This window comes from Entelurus aequoreus, linkage group LG12, assembly GCF_033978785.1.
Source record: "Entelurus aequoreus isolate RoL-2023_Sb linkage group LG12, RoL_Eaeq_v1.1, whole genome shotgun sequence".
Classification (NCBI taxonomy): Eukaryota; Metazoa; Chordata; class Actinopteri; order Syngnathiformes; family Syngnathidae; genus Entelurus; species Entelurus aequoreus.
The window spans coordinates 305243-330505 of record NC_084742.1 but is presented as its reverse complement, the minus strand read 5'-3'; the positions used below and the strand labels follow the sequence as shown (position 1 = coordinate 330505).

At 40.9% G+C, this 25263-nt stretch overlaps 1 protein-coding gene across 2 annotated transcripts; it reads right to left on the bottom strand.

The window, feature by feature from the left end:
- Positions 1-3787: 3787 nt before the first annotated feature.
- LOC133662635 (neuroepithelial cell-transforming gene 1 protein-like) lies at positions 3788-13718 on the bottom strand. Of its 2 annotated transcripts, none has more exons than XM_062066750.1 (9): positions 13468-13718; positions 8839-8946; positions 8595-8759; positions 8196-8258; positions 7937-8110; positions 7606-7863; positions 7355-7525; positions 5580-5766; positions 3788-5521 (listed from the first exon to the last, which is right to left on the bottom strand). In XM_062066750.1, exons 1-9 carry the CDS (start codon positions 13558-13560, stop codon positions 5112-5114), a joined length of 1629 nt encoding a protein of 542 aa, XP_061922734.1. In that variant the 5' UTR covers positions 13561-13718; the 3' UTR covers positions 3788-5111. The 2 variants fall into 2 exon arrangements, with proteins under 2 accessions (XP_061922734.1, XP_061922735.1); XM_062066751.1 differs by lacking the exon at positions 13468-13718 and adding an exon at positions 11946-12048.
- Between the last annotated feature and the right edge of the window lie 11545 nt (positions 13719-25263).

The following is a 25263-nucleotide window of genomic DNA, read 5'->3' as shown; positions in this document are numbered from 1 at the left end:
GCTACAACCAGAAGTTCCTCTTGCTACAACCAGAAGTTCCTCTTGCTACAACCAGAAGTTCCTCTTGCTACAACCAGAATTTCCTCTTGCTACAACCAGAAGTTCCTCTTGCTACAACCAGAAGTTCCTCTTGCTACAACCAGAAGTTCCTCTTGCTACAACCAGAAGTTCCTCTTGCTACAACCAGAAGTTCCTCTTGCTACAACCAGAAGCTCCTCTTGCTACAACCAGAAGTTCCTCTTGCTACAACCAGAAGTTCCTCTTGCTACAGCCAGAAGTTCCTCTTGCTACAACCAGAAGTTCCTCTTGCTACAACCAGAAGTTCCTCTTGCTACAGCCAGAAGTTCCTCTTGCTACAGCCAGAAGTTCATCTTGCTACAACCAGAAGTTCCTCTTGCTACAACCAGAAGTTCCTCTTGCTACAGCCAGAAGTTCCTCTTGCTACAACCAGAAGTTCCTCTTGCTACAACCAGAAGTTCCTCTTGCTACAACCAGAAGTTCCTCTTGCTACAACCAGAAGTTCCTCTTGCTACAACCAGAAGTTCCTCTTGCTACAACCAGAAGTTCCTCTTGCTACAACCAGAAGTTCCTCTTGCTACAACCAGAAGCTCCTCTTGCTACAACCAGAAGTTCCTCTTGCTACAACCAGAAGTTCCTCTTGCTACAGCCAGAAGTTCCTCTTGCTACAACCAGAAGTTCCTCTTGCTACAACCAGAAGTTCCTCTTGCTACAGCCAGAAGTTCCTCTTGCTACAGCCAGAAGTTCATCTTGCTACAACCAGAAGTTCCTCTTGCTACAACCAGAAGTTCCTCTTGCTACAGCCAGAAGTTCCTCTTGCTACAACCAGAAGTTCCTCTTGCTACAACCAGAAGTTCCTCTTGCTACAACCAGAAGTTCCTCTTGCTACAACCAGAAGTTCCTCTTGCTACAACCAGAAGTTCCTCTTGCTACAGCCGGAAGTTCATGGTCCCCTTAGAAAAGTTGGCTCAGTAATAAAAAGTATTTGGGATTCCAAAGCAAGGACTATGTTTGTATTTCAAACAAACCAAACCAAGAAGGAGCATGTGGTTGTCGGAGGAATGTATCAAAATAAGAGCACTATTGTATGGCACCTTGTCAAAGAATGTATCAAAATAAGAGCACTCTTGTATGGCACCTTGTCAAAGAAGGTATCAAAATAAGAGCACTCTTGTATGGCACCTTGTCAAAGAAGGTATCAAAATAAGAGCACTCTTGTATGGCACCTTGTCAAAGAAGGTATCAAAATAAGAGCACTCTTGTATGGCACCTTGTCAAAGAATGTATCAAAATAAGAGCACTCTTGTATGGCACCTTGTCAAAGAAGAAGAATGTGTCTTACATTAAAACATGTGCAAGATAAACATTGCTCCTTGTACTAAAGCTAAAAAACCACACATGTAAAGTATAAAAGTGTAAAACTACTTCTTCTGCAGTAAAAAAAAAAAGCTTGAATATTAATAGTAAACAAAGTTTAAAAGACTTCGAACACCAGATTGTTCTTTCAAGTTTTATGCATCCCTTTTTCTATGGCAGGGTTCCCAACTTCTCCTGTATATACTCTTTGCATACTGTACACATACTGTATGTACAGTATACTGTACATACAGTATGTATACTGTACACATACTGTATGTATACTGTACACATACTGTACGTATACTGTACACATACTGTATGTATACTGTACACCTGCTGTACGTATACTGTACACATACTGTATGTATACTGTACACATACTGTACGTATACTGTACACCTACTGTATGTATACTGTACACCTGCTGTACGTATACTGTACACATACTGTATGTATAAGTCAATGATGCAGGATGTGTGTTACAGTGGAACCCGTTTAGGTCGACACATGGGCCCGGCTAACTGACGTCAACATAAACTGTTGTCGACATAACCGCAAGCAGAACTAGCATGTCTTGCACTCTCTGTGATTTAGTCCTGAAGAAAATGGCCGTCTTTGGAGTTTTATTCTCATGATTGAGTTTTCTTACAAAGTCTAACAGAACTCATTTTCTTACAATTCAACTTCTTGCTCAAATCTTTTTTGTCCGTGGCTAACAAACTAAATAACAAGTCAATTGTTGTTGCATTTTGTTAGTTGCTATGATGCAATCTACTAACCCTGTTTCCATATGAGTTGGGAAATGGTGTTAGATGTAAATATAAACAGAATACAATGATTTGCAAATCCTTTTCAAGCCATATTCAGTTGAATATGCTACAAAGACAACATATTTCATGTTCAAACTCATAAACTTTTTTTTTTGGCAAATAATCATTCACTTTATAATTTGATGGCAGCAACACGTGACAAAGAAGTTGTGAAAGGTGGCAATAAATACTGATAAAGTTGAGGAATGCTCATCAAACACTTATTTGGAACATCCCACAGGTGAACAGGCTAATTGGGAACAGGTGGGTGCCATGATTGGCTATAAAAGTAGATTCCATGAAATGCTCAGTCATTCACAAACAAGGATGGGGCGAGGGTCACCACTTTGTCAACAAATGCCTGAGCAAATTGTTGAACAGTTTAAGAACTACCTTTCTCAAGCAGCTATTGCAAGGAATTTAGGGATTTCACCATCTACGCTCCGTAATATCATCAAAGGGTTCAGAGAATGTGGAGAAATCACTGCAGGTAAGCAGCATGGCCGGAAACCAACATTGAATGAGCGTGACCTTCCATCCCTCAGACGGCACTGTATCAAAAAGTGACATCAATCTCTAAAGGATATCACCACATGGGCTCAGGAACACTTCAGAAAACCACTGTCAGTAACTACAGTTGATCGCTACATCTGTAAGTGCAAGTTAAAGCTCTACTATGCAAAGCCAAAGCCATTTATCAACAACACCCAGAAACGCTGTCGGCTTCTCTGGGCCCGAGATCATCTAAGATGGACTCATGCAAAGTGGAAAAGTGTTCTGTGGTCTGACGAGTCCACATTTCAAATTGTTTCTGGAAATATTCGACATTGTGTCATCCGGACCAAATGGGAAGCGAACCATCCAGACTGATATCGATGCAAAGTGTAAAAGGCAGCATGTGTGATGATATGGGGGTGTATTAGTGTGTGATGGTATGGGGGTGTATTAGTGTGTGATGGTATGGGGGTGTATTAGTGTGTGATGGTATGGGGGTGTATTAGTGTGTGATGGTATGGGGGTGTATTAGTGTGTGATGGTATGGGGGTGTATTAGTGGCCAAGACATGGGTAACTTACACATCTGTGAAGGCACCATTAATGCTGAAAGGTACATACAGCTTTTGGAACAACATATGTTGCCATCCAAGCGCCGTCTTTTTCATGGACGCCCCTGCTTATTTCAGCAAGACAATGCCAAGCCACGTGTTACATCATAGTAAAAGAGTGCGGGTACTAGACTGGCCTGCCTGTAGTCCAGACATTGAAAATGTGTGGCACCTGCAATGTGAGAAGGGAGACCCCCGGACTGTTGAACAACTTAAGCTGTACATCAAGCAAGAATGGGAAAGAATTCCACTTCAAAAATGTGTCTCCTCACTTCCCAAACCAAAACTGAGTGTTGTTAAAAGGAAAGGCCATGTAACACAGTGGTGAACATGCCCTTTCACAACTACTTTGGCACGTGTTGCAGCCATGAAATTATAATTATTTTTTGCAAAAAAAAATAAAGTTTATGAGTTTGAACATGAAATATGTTGTCTTTGTAGCATATTCAACTGAATATGGCTTGAAAAGGATTTGCAAATCATTGTATTGCGTTTATATTTACATCTAACACCATTTCCCAACTCATATGGAAACGGGGTTTGTACCTTAAAACTGCCATGCTTTTATTTTGAAGCTGAACAGGAAATCACCATGAGCACATTTTAGAGCTTTGGAATGAGACTAGTCGCTGTTACAACAATACACATGTCAACATAAACGGACCGACTGATCGACATGAGCGGTCATCTGTGTATGTCAACATAAACTTATCGTGTATGTTGACAAGGTACTAGAGGAAGACAATAGACACGGCCTGTCAACATAAACGGAACTATTTCAGACGGACATGACCTGTCACTTTCATGTCAGCAGAAGCGGTTGACCATGTGTGGTGATGTCGAGTGAAGCAGGAAGTTTTGAGTATAGTGAGCAGAAGTTGATTGGTGTATATGCACGTTGTCGACATATACAGGTTGTCAACATTAACAAGTTGTCGCCATAAACTGGTTGTTTACCTAAACGGGTTGTTGACCTAAACGGGTTGTCGACATATACGGGTTGTCAGCACATACAGGTCGTCAACAGAAACAGGTTGTCACCATAAACATGTTGTTGCCATATATTGTACGTGTTGTCAACATTCACGGGTTGTCAACATAAATGGGTTATCGGAATAAATACTGTACATACTGTACGTTGTCGCCAAAAAACGTGTTATCTGCATTTTTGTGTTGTCGACATCAACGTGTAGTCGACATAAATGGGCTGTGGACATCTACAAGTTGTCAACATAAATGTGTAGTCGACATAAACGGGCTGTGGACATGTACAAGTTGTGGACATAAATGTGTTGTCGGCGTAAATGTGTTGTCGGCGTACAGGTGTTGTCGACGTAAAGGTGTTGTGGACATAAATGTGTTGTCGGCGTACAGGTGTTGTGGACATAAATGTGTTGTCGCCGTACAGGTGTTGTGGACATAAATGTGTTGTCGGCGTACAGGTGTTGTGGACATAAATGTGTTGTCGGCGTACAGGTGTTGTGGACATAAATGTGTTGTCAGCGTACAGGTGTGGTGGACATAAATGTGTTGTCGACGTAAAGGTGTTGTGGACATAAATGTGTTGTCGACGTAAAGGTGTTGTGGACATAAATGTCTTGTCAGCGTACAGGTGTGATGGACATAAATGTGTTGTCGGCGTACAGGTGTGGTGGACATAAATGTGTTGTCGGCATACAGGTGTTGTGGACATAAATGTGTTGTCGGCGTACAGGTGTTGTGGACATAAATGTGTTGTCGGCATACAGTGTGTCGTGTTGGCTGCCACAGAGGAGCGTAACAGTAAAGAATAAATAGGAGTGTCAGAGTTTGTGTTGGCGTCACACCATCGTCTCTTTTCTCTTCCCTAAAGAATAAAGAGTCTTCTTCTTCTTTTTGCTTTTGTGAGGCGTTGGCGATGACGAGGAGGAAGGTGCAGGACTCGGAGACGAGGGGCCGCAAGGCGCCGACCGAGTCAACCTCTGAGGACGGTTCTCGTCCGTCTCCTCCATGACCTCCATGACCTCCACGGCCGAGGCGGAGGACGGGTGGGCGTCCGTCACGGGCGATGATGTCTCGGCGTGGGGCCGGTAGACGGAGATGGCAGCGCGGAGACAGTTGAGCCAGCGCTGCTTGTGGAAGACGTCGTTGACCTGCAGCGTGTGCGCCTGGGCCTGGGCCTGGGCCTGGACCTGGACCTGGACCTGGACCTGGCTCGGGTCTTGGGAGCGCACACGGAAAATGTTTTTGGCTGCAAGTAAAGAAAAGGTGAGCGCTGCTCTAATGGAGGAGGCTCGCTCAAGCCTCACCTTTGTCCGGGTTGCTGAAGGCGCCTCTGAAGGAGCCGCCCATCCTGACGTCACCGTCCTGCAGGTCGTCCACCAGCAGGTCCTGCACGGGTATGGGCTGGCGGTACACCTGGAAACACTGCCTCTCGTTTCGGGTGACTGAGCGAGTCAGAACCAGCAGCTCGGTGAACAGGAACACGTGCAGCTTCTGCAAACATTGCTTTGGAAATCAACTACTTCCTCTTTCAACTTCACATTTATTTACTTTTTAAAACAACTACTTCCTCTTTCAACTTCACATTTATTTACTTTTTAAAACAACTACTTCCTCTTTCAACTTCACATTTATTTACTTTTTAAAACAACTACTTCCTCTTTCAACTTCACATTTATTTACTTTTTAAAACAACTACTTCCTCTTTCAACTTCACATTTATTTACTTTTTAAAACTACTTCTTCCTCTTTCAACTTCACATTTATTTACTTTTTAAAACAACTACTTCCTGTTTCAACTTCACATTTCTTTACTTTTTAAAACTACTTCCTGTTTCAACTTCACATTTATTTACTTTTTAAAACAACTACTTCCTGTTTCAACTTCACATTTCTTTACTTTTTAAAACAACTACTTCCTGTTTCAACTTCACATTTATTTACTTTTTAAAACAACTACTTCCTGTTTCAACTTCACATTTATTTACTTTTTAAAACAACTACTTCCTGTTTCAACTTCACATTTCTTTACTTTTTAAATCAACTACTTCCTGTTTCAACTTCACATTTCTTTACTTTTTAAAACAACTACTTCCTGTTTCAACTTCACATTTATTTACTTTTTAAAACAACTACTTCCTGTTTCAACTTCACTTTTATTTACTTTTTAAAACAACTACTTCCTGTTTCAACTGTCACATTTTTATACTTTTTAAATCAACTACTTCCTGTTTCAGCAGTCACTCTTATTTACTTTTTTTTTTTTAAACAACTACTTCCTGCTTCAACTGTCATATTTATTTACTTAAAAAAAGGTCTTTTATTCACTTACTTGTGGTGTTTCAAGCACTTTGGTGGACTTTTACAGCACAGGGTAGAAGAAATGCGGGGACCATTTTGCAATTTCTTTGTCAAGTTTTGTTTAGGTTTTGTTTCTCTTTTTCTGCTTGTGCCTTTTTGTAGTTTTTTATATCGCTGCCCCCCCCCTTTTATTTTCTATTGCCAGGTTAAACGTAAAGTCATTTGGCAACTTGGGATGCAGCGACCATTTGTTTTATTATTCCAGGAATGTACCGACTGGAATCATGGAGTAATGGGACAGAACACAAGCCTCGATGGATCATAGTTCAAATCAACAAATATTTCTTTGCTTGCCATAACCGTCATTCTTTTTTCTAATAAATGCACTTTTAGTGCATTGAAAACATAAACATGTCGCTGTCTCATGAGCGCACATTGAAGGTTTCTGGCACCCCATTGGTCCACATTTCATCCATTTGTAAGGAATAATGGTGACTAGTCGCTACTGTATGCTAATCACCTCACTTTGCACACTCCTCAGTGATTGGACGACTCAACTAAGCACTTCCAAGCCCACGTTGATATGTTTTCGGTATTTGTTAGCGAGTTAGCAAGACGGTGAACATTTTCTAGCGTGGTTGCACGAATCTGTAGAATTTCCACTCTGGCTATGTCCAGAAGCTGAGTGGATCACATCTATGATACGGAGCGTTGTTATTGTCCCCGCCTGCTTGCAAAGAAGGAGCACCGTGTACTCGGTACCAGTCTAATTGTGGCTTACCGTCCCACTCTTGTTGCGAAGCTCCCCGTGACACAGCAGGCTTCTGCACCGCTGGAGGCGAGGGTCTTTCTGCCGCTCGTCCAGGTACTCCAGCTTGTCCATGTAGTACAAGCACTCCGACTCGCCCTTCTTCATGTTGATGTCTGACAGCACAGTTTGGATGATGGAGATCTGAAGCCAAGGATGAAGGGGGTCGTTAGCACGTCTTGCAATCTGGCAGAGTTCAAAAGGTCCTGAGGGGTCTTCCTTACAGCTCGTTCTAAGCTGGCGGTGTCCGGATGCTCTGGCGGAGTGTGTCGGAGGATCTCTTTGAGCAGCAGCGGGTACTTGACCAGGCGGGAGCGCGGGATGTCCAGGAAGCTCCACAGATCCAACTTCCTGCTGAAGGGCGACTCCAGGCAGCGCTGCAGGAAGTCCTGCACGCGCCAGTCCTGTTTCTTCTGGTCCAGGAGGGCCTTAGCTGCCAGCTGTTTGCTGCAGTACTCCTTGTACGCATCCAGCCTTGGTAGCTGCATCACAACAAAGCTCTTCTCTTAGCACCGCTGTCTTCAACACTTGACGCTTCACTGAAATGTCGCTTACCCAATCGACTACAATCTGACCGATCTGTCCCACGGTTCCATTTGAGCCCGTGGCTTTGGAGAGCTGTGCCAGCAAATCCTCATGCAGGGGGATGTAGGCGTCCAGGTCGCCAAAAATGTGAGAGAGCTCCTCTTCAGACATGATGGAGAGCTTCAGCATGGGGTCGTGGTACGCCTGCAGGCAGACAGGAAATTGTTCAACCAATCCAAGCGAGCTTAGAAAAGGTCTGAAGATAAAAGATACATGTTTGAGTACAAACCTTGCGTGCCAGTTGGAGGTCCTCAATGAGGTCCTGTTCTCCGCGAGACAGCTCAAATATGGCCTGAAAATGAGAAGTAGAACACATTAATTTTTGGATTATTGTTTTAAGAACCCATTAGCTGCTGACTAAGACTCCAGACTAATGCCCAAAATCTCTCTGGCCGCCGTCTTTGCCTCGCTTACTTTGCGTTTGAAAGTTTCTAGCCGCTGACAGCTGGCAAAGATGTGGGACATAAGTAGGGGTTTGTCCTCGGTTCTATGTGAACTTACGCAGCCTGGAAAATGGGCCCCAATCAGGCTTTTATTGACACTGCAAATACTGCAGGGATACGTGAAACTTGTCTGGGAGCTTTTAAAGTCTGCTGTCTGGATTTTTCACCCGCAGTGAACTCCTCACCTCCTGCCGCTTGATCTCTTTGGTGGTTAAGGTCCCCTTCTGGTGCATGTCTAGCGTCTCCGACCACAGCGTGCTGTTTCTCCTTTTAGGCGGCGTGGGGGCCGTCGCCTTGCTGCAAGGCTTCTGGGGAACGCCCGGCGACTTGCCATCGCTCCGGAAGGAGGCCTGCGAGCGGGAAAGCCCAACAGGTCAGACTTACTCAACGTTAGTGTTGCTGCGATGGAAGTGATGTCACCAGGCTTACCTGGATTGTTTGGCCGAAGCGCCGGACGGCCCCATTTTTTGCCGGAGAGATGAGGTTGGCTAACGACGACACCCTGCCGAGAGGACGGACACGCTTGGTTCTGGGTTCCTGGGAAGAGAGGAACAAAGTCAGCTAAGTCCTAAGCAGGAACTGGGCTAGGGGCCAGTTAGAGACTGATGATGCTGGTTTTTGGTGGTGAGGGCTGTGACTGGTCCACTTTCAGCACATTCTCATACATCGACTTGCCTAAGTCCACCTTCTCGAACGCCTTCTGTTCTGATTTTGCATCAACATTTGCAATACAACATCGATTAGCTTCAGCTGCGATAACACTCTGCAACAAGCTAAACAATCGACAAGTTCCCCAAAGAGTGTCCACAAAACTTACTTGAGACTTCAAACCCCCCAAATAAAGTCATAAATCCTCTTTATGGACTCATTTTTTGCAGGCTTTGGAGCCAGGAAACAGGAGGAGAAGACGATCAGGCAGACTGGAACGGGTGCAGGGCAGACAGAAATATTGCTTAGTGGGAATATGGAGGCTCAAGGCTTCTGCAGCTGTTGGCTCCATCACGAGAGAGGCAGCCCACCAAAGTATAAGACCCTCCCTCGACTGCTGATCTGCAAGGCAAGGGGGGTCTGGAGGAATGCCAGGAATGCAGGAGACACCCTCTCAGCTGTTCCACATCCATCCACCCCCCCGTGCCCGCTCTGTGACAACAAGCCTTCTTTGAGTCTATCACTGGGGGGAAATCAACGCTTCCCTGTGGCTTGCTGCTGCTCTTTAACGTCCTTTTCCAGACACACTGGCCAGCGTGTCGGCCTGCTCACGCAAAACCAACCACCGGTCACGGAAAAGGAGCCGCCGTCCCCTGTTTGAGTGTTTCCATGTGTTTCCAGTGCTGCTGCAAGTTGACACAAGTTGTTGAACACGGCTCACGTGAGAGCTCAACAACACCTGGGCCAGGTAAATCCCCCACCGCCCAACACCCGACCCTACTTAGCCGGCGAGACAAGAGTCAGAAGTTGCTCGGCTGCATGCCAAAAACAACTTTCAGCCCGCAGATGTTCTTGCAAAACGTGGCGCTGAAAAACTCTGCATGTCCCGACACACCAAGAGAACTTTTTATGGTTCTCCAGGCCACGTGGACACAGCTGTGGAAGCCATCCACCGGCTTCATGGGTCACAGACACAACGTCACAGGCCCTCTCCCAGACCGCAGGAATAAAACCACAGGTTAGCTAAACGTGGGGGTTCCAAAGTCAATATTGGAACAACTCCTGCCCTCTGGGGGAGGGGCAGGCAGGTCCAACATGACAAAAAGGTCAATGGTCCTGGTCTTTGTCAAACAACCCTGGTAATTTGACCTGCAAGCTCCTAAAAACCTTCATCTCCTTGGGGCTGCCGCACTATAGTCTGTGGGAACACAAAAGCCAGTGCTCACGTGTCCTGTGCCCCAGGCTAGTGTTACAAGCTCTGAGCTAACAACTCCAGATGTGCTTTTCCAGCAGAGCGTGGCTGAGAGCAGACCTCCAAAGTTCTTGTTTCCTCAAGTCTGGGAAGTGTCAGACTTCTCCACAGCTCAGCACCTTTACTGTCAGTCCAAGCACAAGTTCCTGGAACAGTACTGACCCAGTCTGCTTAATACCTGTCCACCAACTCATCGAGTCCTGGGCCGCCGGGTTCTGATTATTGGGACAAAAACTGCTTCCTTTTCCACCTAAGATGTGAGACCCAAGAGGTCTACGTGGACCATGTCAACACTATTCTCAAACTCTCTGGACTTTGACTCTCTGAGGTACTTCCTGACCCGCTGGCACCAATCTTTACGACAAGACGGCCAATACACAAAAGTGTGTGTGTGTGTGCGTGTGCGTGTTTGCTTGCGTGTGTGTGTATGCGCGTGTGTGTTTGCTTGCGTGTGTGTGTGTGTGTGTGTGTGTGTGTGTGTGTGTGTGTGTGTGTGTGTGTGTGTCTGTGTCTGTGTCTGTGTCTGTGTCTGTGTGTGTGTGTGTGAAGTAATTAGTAGAAGGTTGAATGTCCTGAGGCGGGTGAGGAAACAGAAACAGGTGAGTGAAATAAACAGATGAGTGAAATAAAAGGTGAGTGATATAAAAGGTGAGTGAAATAAAAGGTGAGTGGTATAAAAGGTGAGTGAAATAGACAGGTGAGTGAAATAAAAGGTGAGTGAAATAAACAGATGAGTGAAATAAAAGGTGAGTGATATAAAAGGTGAGTGATATAAAAGGTGAGTGATATAAAAGGTGAGTGAAATAGACAGGTGAGTGAAATAAACAGATGAGTGAAATAAAAGGTGAGTGATATAAAAGGTGAGTGGTATAAAAGGTGAGTGAAATAAAAGGTGAGTGATATAAAAGGTGAGTGTAATAAAAGGTGAGTGATATAAGAGGTGAGTGAAATAAAAGGTGAGTGGTATAAAAGGTGAGTGAAATAAAAGGTGAATGAAATAAACACATGAGTGAAATAAAAGGTGAGTGATATAAGAGGTGAGTGAAATAAAAGGTGAGTGGTATAAAAGGTGAGTGAAATAGACAGGTGAGTGAAATAAAAGGTGAGTGAAATAAACAGATGAGTGAAATAAAAGGTGAGTGATATGGGTGAGGGCGGACCTACGTCACTTCCGCCTACCAATCCCCTAGCAACCGGGAATTGGTTGAAAACAAAGCAGCTCACAGCGAACACAGCATTGACAGAACAAGCATTTAACGAGCGTTGTGGCTTGGAAGTCGGCGTTAAATCCTTCATTTACGCATTTTTACTTATTCGCATATCGTGTGAAAAAACGAAAATGTATTATTTGCGTCAGACTCGTCTCAGTGAACTTTAAAGCTTCTCAGGCTTAGCTTAGCTTGCTAGTTAGCTTAGCCTGCGCGCTACTAAGAAAGAGACGTGGAAGTTATCAACAACAAGATCAAGTGTTAGTGTATAAAATATTGAGAGATTTGAGGGCTACATGTATTGAATGGCAACATGAAAATTATAGGCTTTATTGGTTTTTAAAAACCCAACTGTTAAGTGCAAATTTAAACGAAACCGGTCTTCAAAATAGCTAGCTAGGCTATAGACTATATAGTATATTACTTACTTAACTTAATCCTCTTCTTCCCGGATGGGAAATAAGGCTTCGACGACTCGACGCCATTCATCTCGCTGCTGTGCTCGTCTCTGTGCCTCGCCCCATGTAAGCTTCATCTCTTTCAGCTCCCCTTCAACTGTTCTTCGCCAGGTGTTCTTTGGCCGCCCTGGCTTACGTTTTCCAGGTGGTGTCCATCTTAACGCTGCCTTTGGTATCCTCTCCTTGTCCGCTTTTCCAAAATAGCTAGCTAGGCTATAGACTATATAGTATATACCGCATGTTGTTTTTGTACAACAACAACTTCAGCTGTCGAACGTTATAAGGTACAAATTCAACAAGTACAACATTAGCACGGACGTATAGCCAAGTTGTGGTTAAGAAGGTGGATTTTTGTTCCTTATATTTACCAGAAACGAAGTGATCCGAACACACGACCCGGGACTTTGGGGGACTCCAGTGAGAACCCTCCTGGTTTTCCCGGTGTAAAGCTGCGAGCCATTTGTCTCGTCTCTGTGGGCTTTTATCACGCTTTGGCAGAACAAAATACAACCTTTGTTTTCCCTGTTTCCAGTTGTGGTTAGCACAACCAAAAACAACACCGTTTTTCGGCATTTTGGAGGCAGAATGACGGGTTTAACCAGCGTAGGGCGACAGGTTAAAGAGTGATGGCGACGGTTTGTTTTCAACGCCAGTCTGGTTGCTACGGCTCGAAGAACCCGTATGTAGCTCAGTTGCCCGGATGTCGGCGCTCACCCATAAGAGGTGAGTGAAATAAAAGGTGAGTGAAATAAAAGGTGAGTGGTATAAGAGGTGAGTGGTATAAGAGGTGAGTGAAATAAAAGGTGAGTGTAATAAAAGGTGAGTGATATAAGAGGTGAGTGGTATAAAAGGTGAGTGGTATAAAAGGTGAGTGGTATAAAAGGTGAGTGAAATAAACAGATGAGTGAAATAAAAGGTGAGTGATATAAGAGGTGAGTGAAATAAAAGGTGAGTGAAATAAAAGGTGAGTGATATAAGAGGTGAGTGGTATAAAAGGTGAGTGGTATAAAAGGTGAGTGAAATAAACAGATGAGTGAAATAAAAGGTGAGTGATATAAGAGGTGAGTGAAATAAAAGGTGAGTGAAATAAAAGGTGAGTGAAATAAAAGGTGAGTGATATAAGAGGTGAGTGGTATAAAAGGTGAGTGGTATAAAAGGTGAGTGAAATAAACAGATGAGTGTAATAAAAGGTGAGTGATATAAGAGGTGAGTGAAATAAAAGGTGAGTGAAATAAAAGGTGAGTGAAATAAAAGGTGAGTGTAATAAAAGGTGAGTGATATAAGAGGTGAGTGAAATAAAAGGTGAGTGGTATAAAAGGTGAGCAAAATAAAAGGTGAGCAAAATAAAAGGTGAGTGATATAAAAGGTGAGTGAAATAAAAGGTGAGTGAAATAAAAGGTGAGTGTAATAAAAGTTGAGTGAAATAAAAGGTGTGTTAGACACAGCCTCACATTTGCAGTCCAACCAGCTTTTCTTCTTTGTGGTAACTCACCTCCGACTCTTTGTGGACCTGGTTCTGTTGGTGGAGGACTTGCAGAGTCCGCTTGATAGGCACCAAGCTGCCCAGGTCTTCGTAGGCCACCATAGCTCTCAGTATCTTTCCAAATCCTTAGTCGGGTTTCAGGTAATCCACAGAGAAACAGGAAGTAGAATAATAATCAAGATGGAAGCATCCCTGTAGGGACAAATCTTTGAGAGGAGCTCCACTCTCATTGGCTTCACTTCCGTCTGCTTGGGACCACACTGGGAGGACTTTATAGGGGCTGGGAGGACTTTATGGGGGCTGGGAGGACTTTATATGGACTGGGAGGACTTTATATGGACTGGGAGGACTTATAGGGACTGGGAGGACTTTATGGGGCTGAGGAGCCAGAAGAGGCAGGCTCAACTTTGCAGGGAGGAGGCAGGACTTCTTTTCTTCTTCTACACTCAACATGTGCTTTCTTCTTCTATGTCTTATATATATATATATATATATATATATATATATATATATATATATATATATATATATATATATATATATATATATATATATATATATATATATATATATATATATATATATACAGTATGTATATATATATACAGTATATATATTTACGTATATATTACGTTGGTTTACGTATATATACATACATACATATAAACATATATATGTATATATATAAATATGATGATATATAGAAAATAAATATGAGGATAAAATAAATATGATGATAAAATAAATATGATGATATATAGAAAATAAATATGAGGATAAAATAAATATGATGATAAAATAAATATGATGATATATAGAAAATAAATATGATGATATATAGAAAATAAATATGATGATAAAATAAATATGATGATATATAGAAAATAAATATGAGGATAAAATAAATATGATGATAAAATAAATATGATGATATATAGAAAATAAATATGAGGATAAAATAAATATGATGATAAAATAAATATGATGATATATAGAAAATAAATATGATGATAAAATAAATATGATGATATATAGAAACTAAATATGATGATAAAATAAATATGATGATATATAGAAAATAAATATGATGATATATAGAAAATAAATATGATGATAAAATAAATATGATGATATATAGAAAATAAATATGATGATAAAATAAATATGATGATATATAGAAAATAAATATGATGATAAAATAAATGTGATGATATATAGAAACTAAATATGATGATAAAATAAATATGATGATATATAGAAAATAAATATGATGATAAAATAAATATGATGATATATAGAAAATGAATATGATGATAAAATAAATATGATGATATATAGAACATGAATATGATGATATATAGAAACTAAATATGATAATAAAATAAATATGATGATATATAGAAAATAAATATGATGATAAAATAAATATGATGATATATAGAAAATGATGATAAAATAAATATGAAGATACATAGAAAATAAATATGATGATAAAATCAATATGATGATGTATCGAAACTAAATATGATGATACAATCAATATGATGATATATAGAAACTAAATATGATGATAAAATCAATATGATGATATATAGAAACTAAATATGATGATAAAATCAATATGATGATATATAGAAACTAAATATGATGATAAAATCAATATGATGATATATAGAAACTAAATATGATGATAAAATCAATATGATGATATATAGAAACTAAATAAACGTAAGGCGATCACAAAGATGATTTGAGCAGAGTTGGAGTGAGGGAACATATTTGTTTCATAATCTATTATGACACTGTATGCCCTTATAAGGCACACACTGTATGCCCTTATAAGGCACACACGCCCTTATAAGGCACACACTGTCAAAGGTCGACTTGAGAGGAAACAAGAAGATGACTTCATCAAGTGTGAGAATCAATCATCTGCTGCTCTCAGCCCAGCGGGGGTCACCTGAAGATCACCTGAAACCTGCATACTGATTACCTGGCGGGGAGGGGAGGAGAGGGGAGGGGCCAACACCTTTATGTGGATTCCTCTAACAACCTTGTTAGCAAAGGCCTTTTTTGGAGCTACACTTTCACCTGCGTCACACACACACACACACACACACACACACACACACACACACACACACACACACACACACACACACACACACCCACTCACACACTCACACACACACACACACACACACACACACACACACACACACACACACACACACACACACACACACACACACACACACACACACACAGACACACACACAAAACGCGCAATTTGTGCACACAGAAAGTGTTTTCCGGCAAATGGGTGACAGAGCGTCATGTAAATAAAAATGATAATAGTAAAATAATGGTAATAATAACAATAAAATAATAATAATAATAGTGATAAAAATAGTAATAATAATAAAATAATAGTAATTATAATAGTAACAATGACATACACTACCATTCAAAAGTTTGGGGTCACATGTAAATGTCCTTATTTTTGAAGGAAAAGCACTGTACTTTTCAATGAAGATAACTTTAAACTAGTCTTAACTTGAAAGAAATACACTCTATACATTGCTAATGTGCTAAATGACTATTCTAGCTGCAAATGTCTGCTTTTTGGTGCAATATCTACATAGGTGTATAGAGGCCCATTTCCAGCAACTATCACTCCAGTGTTCTAATGGTACAATGTGTTTGCTCATTGGCTCAGAAGGCTAATTGATGATTAGAAAACCCTTGTGCAATCATGTTCACACATCTGAAAACACTTTAGCTCGTTACAGAAGCTACAAAACTGACCTTCCTTTGAGCAGATTGACTTTCTGGAGCATCACATTTGTGGGCTCAATTAAACGCTCAAAATGGCCAGAAAAAGAGAACTTTCATCTGAAACTCCACAGTCTATTCTTGTTCTTAGAAATGAAGGCTATTCCACTAAATTGTTTGGGTGACCCCAAACGGTAGTGTAAATCATAATAATAATAATAATAGAATAATAATAATAAAGATAATAGTAATACAAATAATAGTAATAACAATGAAAGATGTAGAGGTGTTGAATCTGCCGTCATAAAAGCTGAATTCATCATTTTGGGATTCATGACAAGCGTTAAGACAAAGTGCTGCCAGGAGGATACTATTTGTTACCTTCTAAAAGTACTATTTGTTACCTTCTAAAAGTACTATTTGTAACGTTCTAAAAATACTATTTGGAACGTTCTAAAAATACCATTTGTTACGTTCTAAAAGTACTATTTGTAACGTTCTAAAAGTACTATTTGTGACGTTCTAAAAATACTACTTGTTACATTCTAAAAATACTATTTGGAACGTTCTAAAAATACTATTTGTTACGTTCCAAGAGTACTATTTGTAATGTTCTAAAAATACTATTTGTTACGTTCTAAAAGTATTAGTTGTAACGTTCTAAAAAATACTATTTGTAACGTTCTAAAAAATACTATTTGTAAAATTCTAAAAATGCTATTTGTAATGTTCTTTGTTACACCAAAAAGTAATGCGTTACTGTGAAAAGTAACTATTTAGTTACTTCTTCTTTTTTTTTCTTTTTTTTTTAAAGCTCCCATTAATGCCCTTTTAGCCTTCATGTCAGTACTGTTATTGCACTGGAGAATAATAATAATACAATGTGTTGATCAACTTCACATGCATTTGCATCACTCAACTCTGCTAAGCAATGTGCTCTACATACAACACACAAACAATGTGCTCTACATACAACACACAAACAATGTGCTCTACATACAACACACAAACAATGTGCTCTACATACAACACACAAACAATGTGCTCTACATACAACACACAAACAATGTGGTCTACATACAACACACAAACAATGTGCTCTACATACAACACACAAACAATGTGGTCTACATACAACACACAAACAATGTGCTCTACATACAACACACAAACAATGTGGTCTACATACAACACACAAACAATGTGGTCTACATACAACACACAAACAATGTGCTCTACATACAACACACAAACAATGTGGTCTACATACATAACACAAACAATGTGGTCTACATACACCACACAAACAATGTGCTCTGCATACAACACACAAACAATGTGGTCTACATACAACACACAAACAATGTGGTCTACATACAACACACAAACAATGTGCTCTACATACAACACACAAACAATGTGCTCTACATACAACACACAAACAATGTGCTCTACATACAACACACAAACAATGTGGTCTACATACAACACACAAACAATGTGGTCTACATACAACACACAAACAATGTGCTCTACATACAACACACAAACAATGTGGTCTACATACAACACACAAACAATGTGCTCTACATACAACACACAAACAATGTGCTCTACATACAACACACAAACAATGTGCTCTACATACAACACACAAACAATGTGGTCTACATACAACACACAAACAATGTGCTCTACATACAACACACAAACAATGTGCTCTACATACAACACGCAAAGACAAAGATATGTTTCAAAGGGCCGATTTGTTTCAGGCCAGAACAAACTGACACAACTATTTGAACTAGCTGCAACATAACATACATAAGTAACAAACAGCATAATAACAACATAGCTGTAAAGCTGGCTTCATCTAAAGAAGGCACACTCTACATACACAAAGCAAGGAAGGCACACTCTACATACACAAAGCAAGGAAGGCACACTCTACACACACAAAGCAAGGAAGGCGCACACTACATACACAAAGCCTAACCAGGCATTTTTCTCTCTCAAGGAATTGTGAAATAAAATCATGTCTTCATGAGATCAACACTGTACTGAAGCCCAGAACATTCTACACATTTCCCCAGTTTTAGTTTAGAGAAAAGGAAAGATTGGCCTGGCCCACTAGCATCCCTCTTTATTTTTGTGAACTTTGTAGTCTATACATTTAGAGTGTTGTGATAATCCAAAACTCTAGAAGTCTAGAATGAAAGAGTATTGACAGAGTGTGTGTACCTTTAGTACTGAATGATGAGCAGAGGCAGAGTTTGGAGTGTCTTCTTTAGCTCGCTTTCCATGTTTATGTACTCACCGTCCAGGTACTTGGAACATGTTTTCCGTGCCATTTGCTGTTTGACGCCGGCATCATGCTAATTAGCTGCCTGAAAGCGGGTGACTCCACTGTAGAAATAGCCTGCATGTCTTCTAGCACATACGCTATCAGTGTTGTCCTGGCTAGCAGTGCCTCCGTTAAAATCCTTAAGTGGAGCTGAAGTGGCATCGGAGTCTGTGTCTCTCTTTACTACCTTCGTCGAAGCATGTTGCTTTTGTAGCTGTTTCAGCAGATTTTAATTGCTGTTTTGGGCAGTATTCCCGGGCGCGGTCACTGCTGCTGCTCACTGCTCCCCTCACCTCCCAGGGGGTGATCAAGGGTGATGGGTCAAATGCAGAGAATAATTTTGCCACACCTAGTGTGTGTGTGTGACTATCATTGTTGAACTTGAAGTAGATAAGATCTTTGATCCAAGACACAACTTACATTTAACTCAAATGTTCTTTTCTTGGTGCTCGACAAAACAAAAGTAGTGAGAATGTTAAGAAACTCGACTTCTGGCTTCGCCATGATGTCTTGTTAGCTGTTATGAGAGTAGCATATGTGTGTGTGTGTGTGTGTGTGTGTGTGTGTGTGTGTGTGTGTGTGTGTGTGTGTGTGTGTGTGTGTGTGTGTGTGTGTGTGTGTGTGTGTGTGTGTGTGGGGCCCTTTAAGATATGACAGCATGTGAGGTGAGTGACGTCAGTGAGTGAGTGGGCGAGAGAGGTGAGGGAGTGTGGAAGACACCAATAAAGTCACAAAGTTGCAACAAACCGTCATTCACCGTCAGCTGTAAAGACCCACTGCCGGGTAAAGTGAAGGGTGTTAGCGGTGAAGTACAAAGTACAAAGTACATAGACCCTGGAGGAACGTCTCCCCTGCACTCCTCAGTTCTTGTCCGCCATGTATGTCAACGTCTAGGTCCAGAGTATATCAAGTCAGCAAAAAGGAATGGACAATGAAGGTGAAGACAAAAGAGTGAGGAGTGTCCTGAGCAGATATCTACATCCCTAGTTTGATTGATGTCAAATGTTCTTGATCACATTGTTTAGGTGTGTAATAAAGATGTAGTAGTAAAAACAGTTCAAACTTCATTTTAGCGATCAGGACTTTAGTCTTCTTTGTATTTGACTTTCCCTCCATTCCATTCTTGCTCTCCTCACTGCCGCTCTCATGATTCGTCATCAGTCCTGCCTTTGATGGCATCTTACGTCACAAAGGAGTGCTAAGTCAAACCTTCCTAATCACGCCACATTCTGCCAGACTTCTGCTCTATCAAACGTCAGCTGCCCAACATTCTGCCGCCAACAATGCAGACTTACTGTGGTTGAAGACTTTGATGGTAAAATGACTTTAAAAGGCATACAAATGAAGATTAAAGTGTCAGCTTGGCACCAAAATATTACATCATGGAAATGGCAATCCTCATTTTGGAACATCCAGCAGCAAAGTTTGCTGCAGTGAGAAAATGTCAAAAAGATCTGAAATGAAATACAATAAATGTCATAGAATAATAGGAATAGAACTATTTCATTGTTTTAGTGGAGCATCACACCATCTTGTATTATCATCATTTTTAATACTAAATGAGCTTGATTAACAATTGTTGCCCCGATTCTCACTGAATGTTTTGAACGCCTATTTCCATCCCAAAGAGCATAAATAAAGTCGCCAAGCAGAGATTCTTGTTTTTATTAGGACAGCAAACCTCCTTGCACAAATGTTCTTCCTCTCAGCGGGACAATTAGAATAGTTCATTAACACCTGGTGTGGATTGTCAGCAGCTTTTATTGTGAAGGAACAATTGCCAGCACTGGAGGTGTTTCAGCTGACAGGAAATAGTTCATTAACACCTGGTGTGGATTGTCAGCAGCTTTTATTGTGAAGGAACAATTGCCAGCACTGGAGGTGTTTCAGCTGACAGGAAATAGTTCATTAACACCTGGTGTGGATTGTCAGCAGCTTTTATTGTGAAGGAACAATTGCCAGCACTGGAGGTGTTTCAACTGACAGGAAATAGTTCATTAACACCTGGTGTGGATTGTCAGCAGCTTTTATTGTGAAGGAACAATTGCCAGCACTGGAGGTGTTTCAACTGACAGGAAATAGTTCATTAACACCTGGTGTGGATTGTCAGCAGCTTTTATTGTGAAGGAACAATTGCCAGCACTGGAGGTGTTTCAGCTGACAGGAAATAGTTCATTAACACCTGGTGTGGATTGTCAGCAGAGTCACTCGGCAGCTAAGAAGACTTCTGACCAAAAACTGAAAGGTCCTGAGATCCCCTGAAGGCTCTTCTGCTCAGTCCATCATCCACAGGCCTCTGCTGGGACAAACAGGAAGTGTGTGAAGATCCGCTTCCTGAATCCTCAGCAATTATAACGCTTCGTGTCCAACATGTTTAGCATAGCTGGCATTTACTGACATAAGCTGGATAAATGACATGAAGCAGTACTCAGTAGTACCAGCAGGTTTGACCTACCAGAGTCTAAACATGCTAACATAAGCTGGATAAATGACATGAAGCAGTACTCGGTAGTACCAGCAGGTTTGACCTACCAGAGTCTAAACATGCTGACATAAGCTGGATAAATGACATGAAGCAGTACTCAGTAGTACCAGCAGGTTTGACCTACCAGAGTCTAAACATGCTAACATAAGCTGGATAAATGACATGAAGCAGTACTCAGTAGTACCGGCAGGTTTGACCTACCAGAGTCTAAACATGCTGACATAAGATGGATACATGGCATGAAGCAGTACTCGGTAGTACCGACAGGTTTGACCTACCAGAGTCTAAACATGCTAACATAAGATGGATACATGGCATGAAGCAGTACTCGGTAGTACCGGCAGGTTTGACCTACCAGAGTCTAAACATGCTGACATAAGATGGATACAACCTTTGATGTCTTGGCATAGCTGACATGACTCTGCCTGGTTCTAAGAGGAACACTGCATACCTCTGTCTTTTGTGGCCCAGAAGCAGAAGACTGCATACCTGTTCTAAAAGGAACACTGCATACCTCCGTCTTTTGTGGCCCTTGTGGGCGTGTGAGTTAGCGCACCTTGGCTTTGGCCCCGACACCTGACGCACACTCTCAGGACAGGAAGGCCCCCAGGCTCTCTTGAGAGGAGAATGCTTGCCTTGCCCGGTTCCTCGGGGCCAATACACCCCCACGTCCACATCTGGCAATTCTTCAAAGCCGACTGGACTAAACCTTGGGGAAAGTCCAAGTGCCAGGACTTCTGGGATGTGGGACATCTTTGGACTGACCCATGATTGACAAACTGAGACAACATGAAAGTAATGAGAGCCAAGTCTTTGGTCGTGTTTGAGAATCAAAGGAACCAAAGAACCTCTCTCTCCAGCCCGTCTTCTCTTTCTGACGTTCCATGACTGAAGAACCAAAGAACCTCTCTCTCTCCAGCACGTCTTCTCTTTCTGACGTTCCATGACTGAAGAACCAAAGAACCTCTCTCTCCAGCACGTCTTCTCTTTCTGACATTCCATAACTGAAGAACCAAAGAACCTCTCTCTCTCCAGCACGTCTTCTCTTTCTGACGTTCCATAACTGAAGAACCAAAGAACCTCTCTCTCTCCAGCACGTCTTCTCTTTCTGACGTTCCATAACTGAAGAACCAAAGAACCTCTCTCTCTCCAGCACGTCTTCTCTTTCTGACGTTCCATGACTGAAGAACCAAAGAACCTCTCTCTCTCCAGCCCGTCTTCTCTTTCTGACGTTCCATGACTGAAGAACCAAAGAACCTCTCTCTCCAGCACGTCTTCTCTTTCTGACGTTCCATGACTGAAGAACCAAAGAACCTCTCTTTCCAGCACGTCTTCTCTTTCTGACGTTCCATGACTGAAGAACCAAAGAACCTCTCTCTCTCCAGCCCGTCTTCTCTTTCTGACGTTCCATGACTGAAGAACCAAAGAACCTCTCTCTCTCCAGCACGTCTTCTCTTTCTGACGTTCCATGACTGAAGAACCAAAGAACCTCTCTCTCTCCAGCACGTCTTCTCTTTCTGACGTTCCATGACTGAAGAACCAAAGAACCTCTCTCTCTCCAGCACGTCTTCTCTTTCTGACGTTCCATGACTGAAGAACCAAAGAACCTCTCTCTCCAGCACGTCTTCTCTTTCTGACATTCCATAACTGAAGAACCAAAGAACCTCTCTCTCTCCAGCACGTCTTCTCTTTCTGACGTTCCATAACTGAAGAACCAAAGAACCTCTCTCTCTCCAGCACGTCTTCTCTTTCTGACGTTCCATGACTGAAGAACCAAAGAACCTCTCTCTCTCCAGCCCGTCTTCTCTTTCTGACGTTCCATGACTGAAGAACCAAAGAACCTCTCTCTCCAGCACGTCTTCTCTTTCTGACGTTCCATGACTGAAGAACCAAAGAACCTCTTTTTCCAGCACGTCTTCTCTTTCTGACGTTCCATGACTGAAGAACCAAAGAACCTCTCTCTCTCCAGCCCGTCTTCTCTTTCTGACGTTCCATGACTGAAGAACCAAAGAACCTCTCTCTCTCCAGCACGTCTTCTCTTTCTGACGTTCCATGACTGAAGAACCAAAGAACCTCTCTCTCCAGCACGTCTTCTCTTTCTGATGTTCCATGACTGAAGAACCAAAGAACCTCTCTCTCCAGCACGTCTTCTCTTACTGATGTTCCATGACTGAAGAACCAAAGAACCTCTCTACAGCACATCTTCTCTTTCTGATGTTCCATGACTGAAGAACCAAAGAACCTCTCTACAGCACATCTTCTCTTTCTGACGTTCCATGACTGAAGAACCAAAGAACCTCTCTCTCCAGCACGTCTTCTCTTTCTGATGTTCCATGACTGAAGAACCAAAGAACCTCTCTCTCCAGCACGTCTTCTCTTTCTGATGTTCCATGACTGAAGAACCAAAGAACCTCTCTCTCTCCAGCCCGTCTTCTCTTTCTGACGTTCCATGACTGAAGAACCAAAGAACCTCTTTTTCCAGCACGTCTTCTCTTTCTGACGTTCCATGACTGAAGTACCAAAGAACCTCTCTCTCTCCAGCCCGTCTTCTCTTTCTGACGTTCCATGACTGAAGAACCAAAGAACCTCTCTCTCCAGCACGTCTTCTCTTTCTGATGTTCCATGACTGAAGAACCAAAGAACCTCTCTCTCCAGCACGTCTTCTCTTTCTGATGTTCCATGACTGAAGAACCAAAGAACCTCTCTACAGCACATCTTCTCTTTCTGGCCTTCCACTTTCTGCTATCACTGCACATGATACTACCACTGCACATGATACTACCACTGCACAGGATGCCACCACTGCACGTACAGTATATATATATATATATATATATATATATATATATATATATATATATATATATATATATATATATATATATATTTAAATGATCCCCTCAACTCCCCCCAAAAAAGACAATATAACATACATCCATAAACGTGGACGCATGTGAAAAAGTGCAATATATTTATCTGTACAGTAATCTATTTATTTATTTATATATATTTTGTTTATTTTATATATATATTTATATATTATTTATATACATTTATTTATTCATATCTGCACCTTATTGCTTTTTTATCCTGCACTACCATGAGCTTATGTAACGAAATTTCGTTCTTATCTGTGCTGTAAAGTTCAAATTTGAATGACAATAAAAAGGAAGTCTAAGTCTAAGTCTAATATTGAAAAAGCATATTAGTACCATTGCAAAAAAGGTTATATTAGTAAGATTATAAAAGATGGTAAGAATGTATTAGTAACATTGCAAAAAAGGTTATATTAGTAAGATTATAAAAGATGGTAAGAATGTATTAGTAAGATGATAAAAAAGGTTATATTAGTAAGATGATCAAAAAGGTTATATTAGTAAGATGATCAAAAAGGTTATATTAGTAAGATAATAAAAACGGTTGTATTAGTAAGATGATAAAAAAGGTTATATTAGTAAGATGATAAAAAAGGTTATATTAGTAAGATGATCAAAAAGGTGTACTGTGCCTTTAAGGACTAACTTGACTTGTATGTTACAGTTTAAAGACAGAGGACTTTCATTAAACTATTATAAAGGATGGTAAGAATGTATTAGTAAGATGATAAAATGGTGATATTAGTAAGATGATTAAAAAGGTTATATTAGTAAGATGTTAAATAAAGGTGTACTGTGCCTTTAAGGACTAACTTGACTTGTATGTTACAGTTTAAAGACAGAGGACTTTCATTAAACTATTATAAAAGATGGTAAGAATGTATTAATAAGATGATAAAAAAGGTGATATTAGTAAGATGATTAAAAAGGTTATATTAGTAAGATGTTAAATAAAGGTGTACTGTGCCTTTAAGGACTAACTTGACTTGTATGTTACAGTTTAAAGACAGAGGACTTTCATTAAACTATTATAAAGGATGGTAAGAATGTATTAGTAAGATGATAAAAAGGTGATATTAGTAAGATGATTAAAAAGGTTATATTAGTAAGATGTTAAATAAAGGTGTACTGTGCCTTTAAGGACTAACTTGACTTGAATGTTACAGTTTAAAGACAGAGGACTTTCATTAAACTATTATAAAAGATGGTAAGAATGTATTAGTAAGATGATAAAAAAGGCGATATTAGTAAGATGATAAAAAAGGTGATATTAGTAAGATGTTAAAGAAAAGGTGTACTGTGCCTTTAAGGACTAACTTGACGCC

Excerpts from the sequence above, each read along its gene's own strand:
- LOC133662635 (XM_062066750.1), bottom strand. The coding sequence starts at position 13,560 with ATGGTGGCCTACGAAGACCTGGGCAGCTTGGTGCCTATCAAGCGGACT. Across the intron at positions 7,864-7,936 it reads GTCAGATTGTAGTCGATTGG|CTACCAAGGCTGGATGCGTA; the intron begins GTAAGCGACATT and ends GTTGTGATGCAG. Across the intron at positions 5,767-7,354 it reads TTCGCAACAAGAGTGGGACG|AAGCTGCACGTGTTCCTGTT; the intron begins GTAAGCCACAAT and ends CAATGTTTGCAG.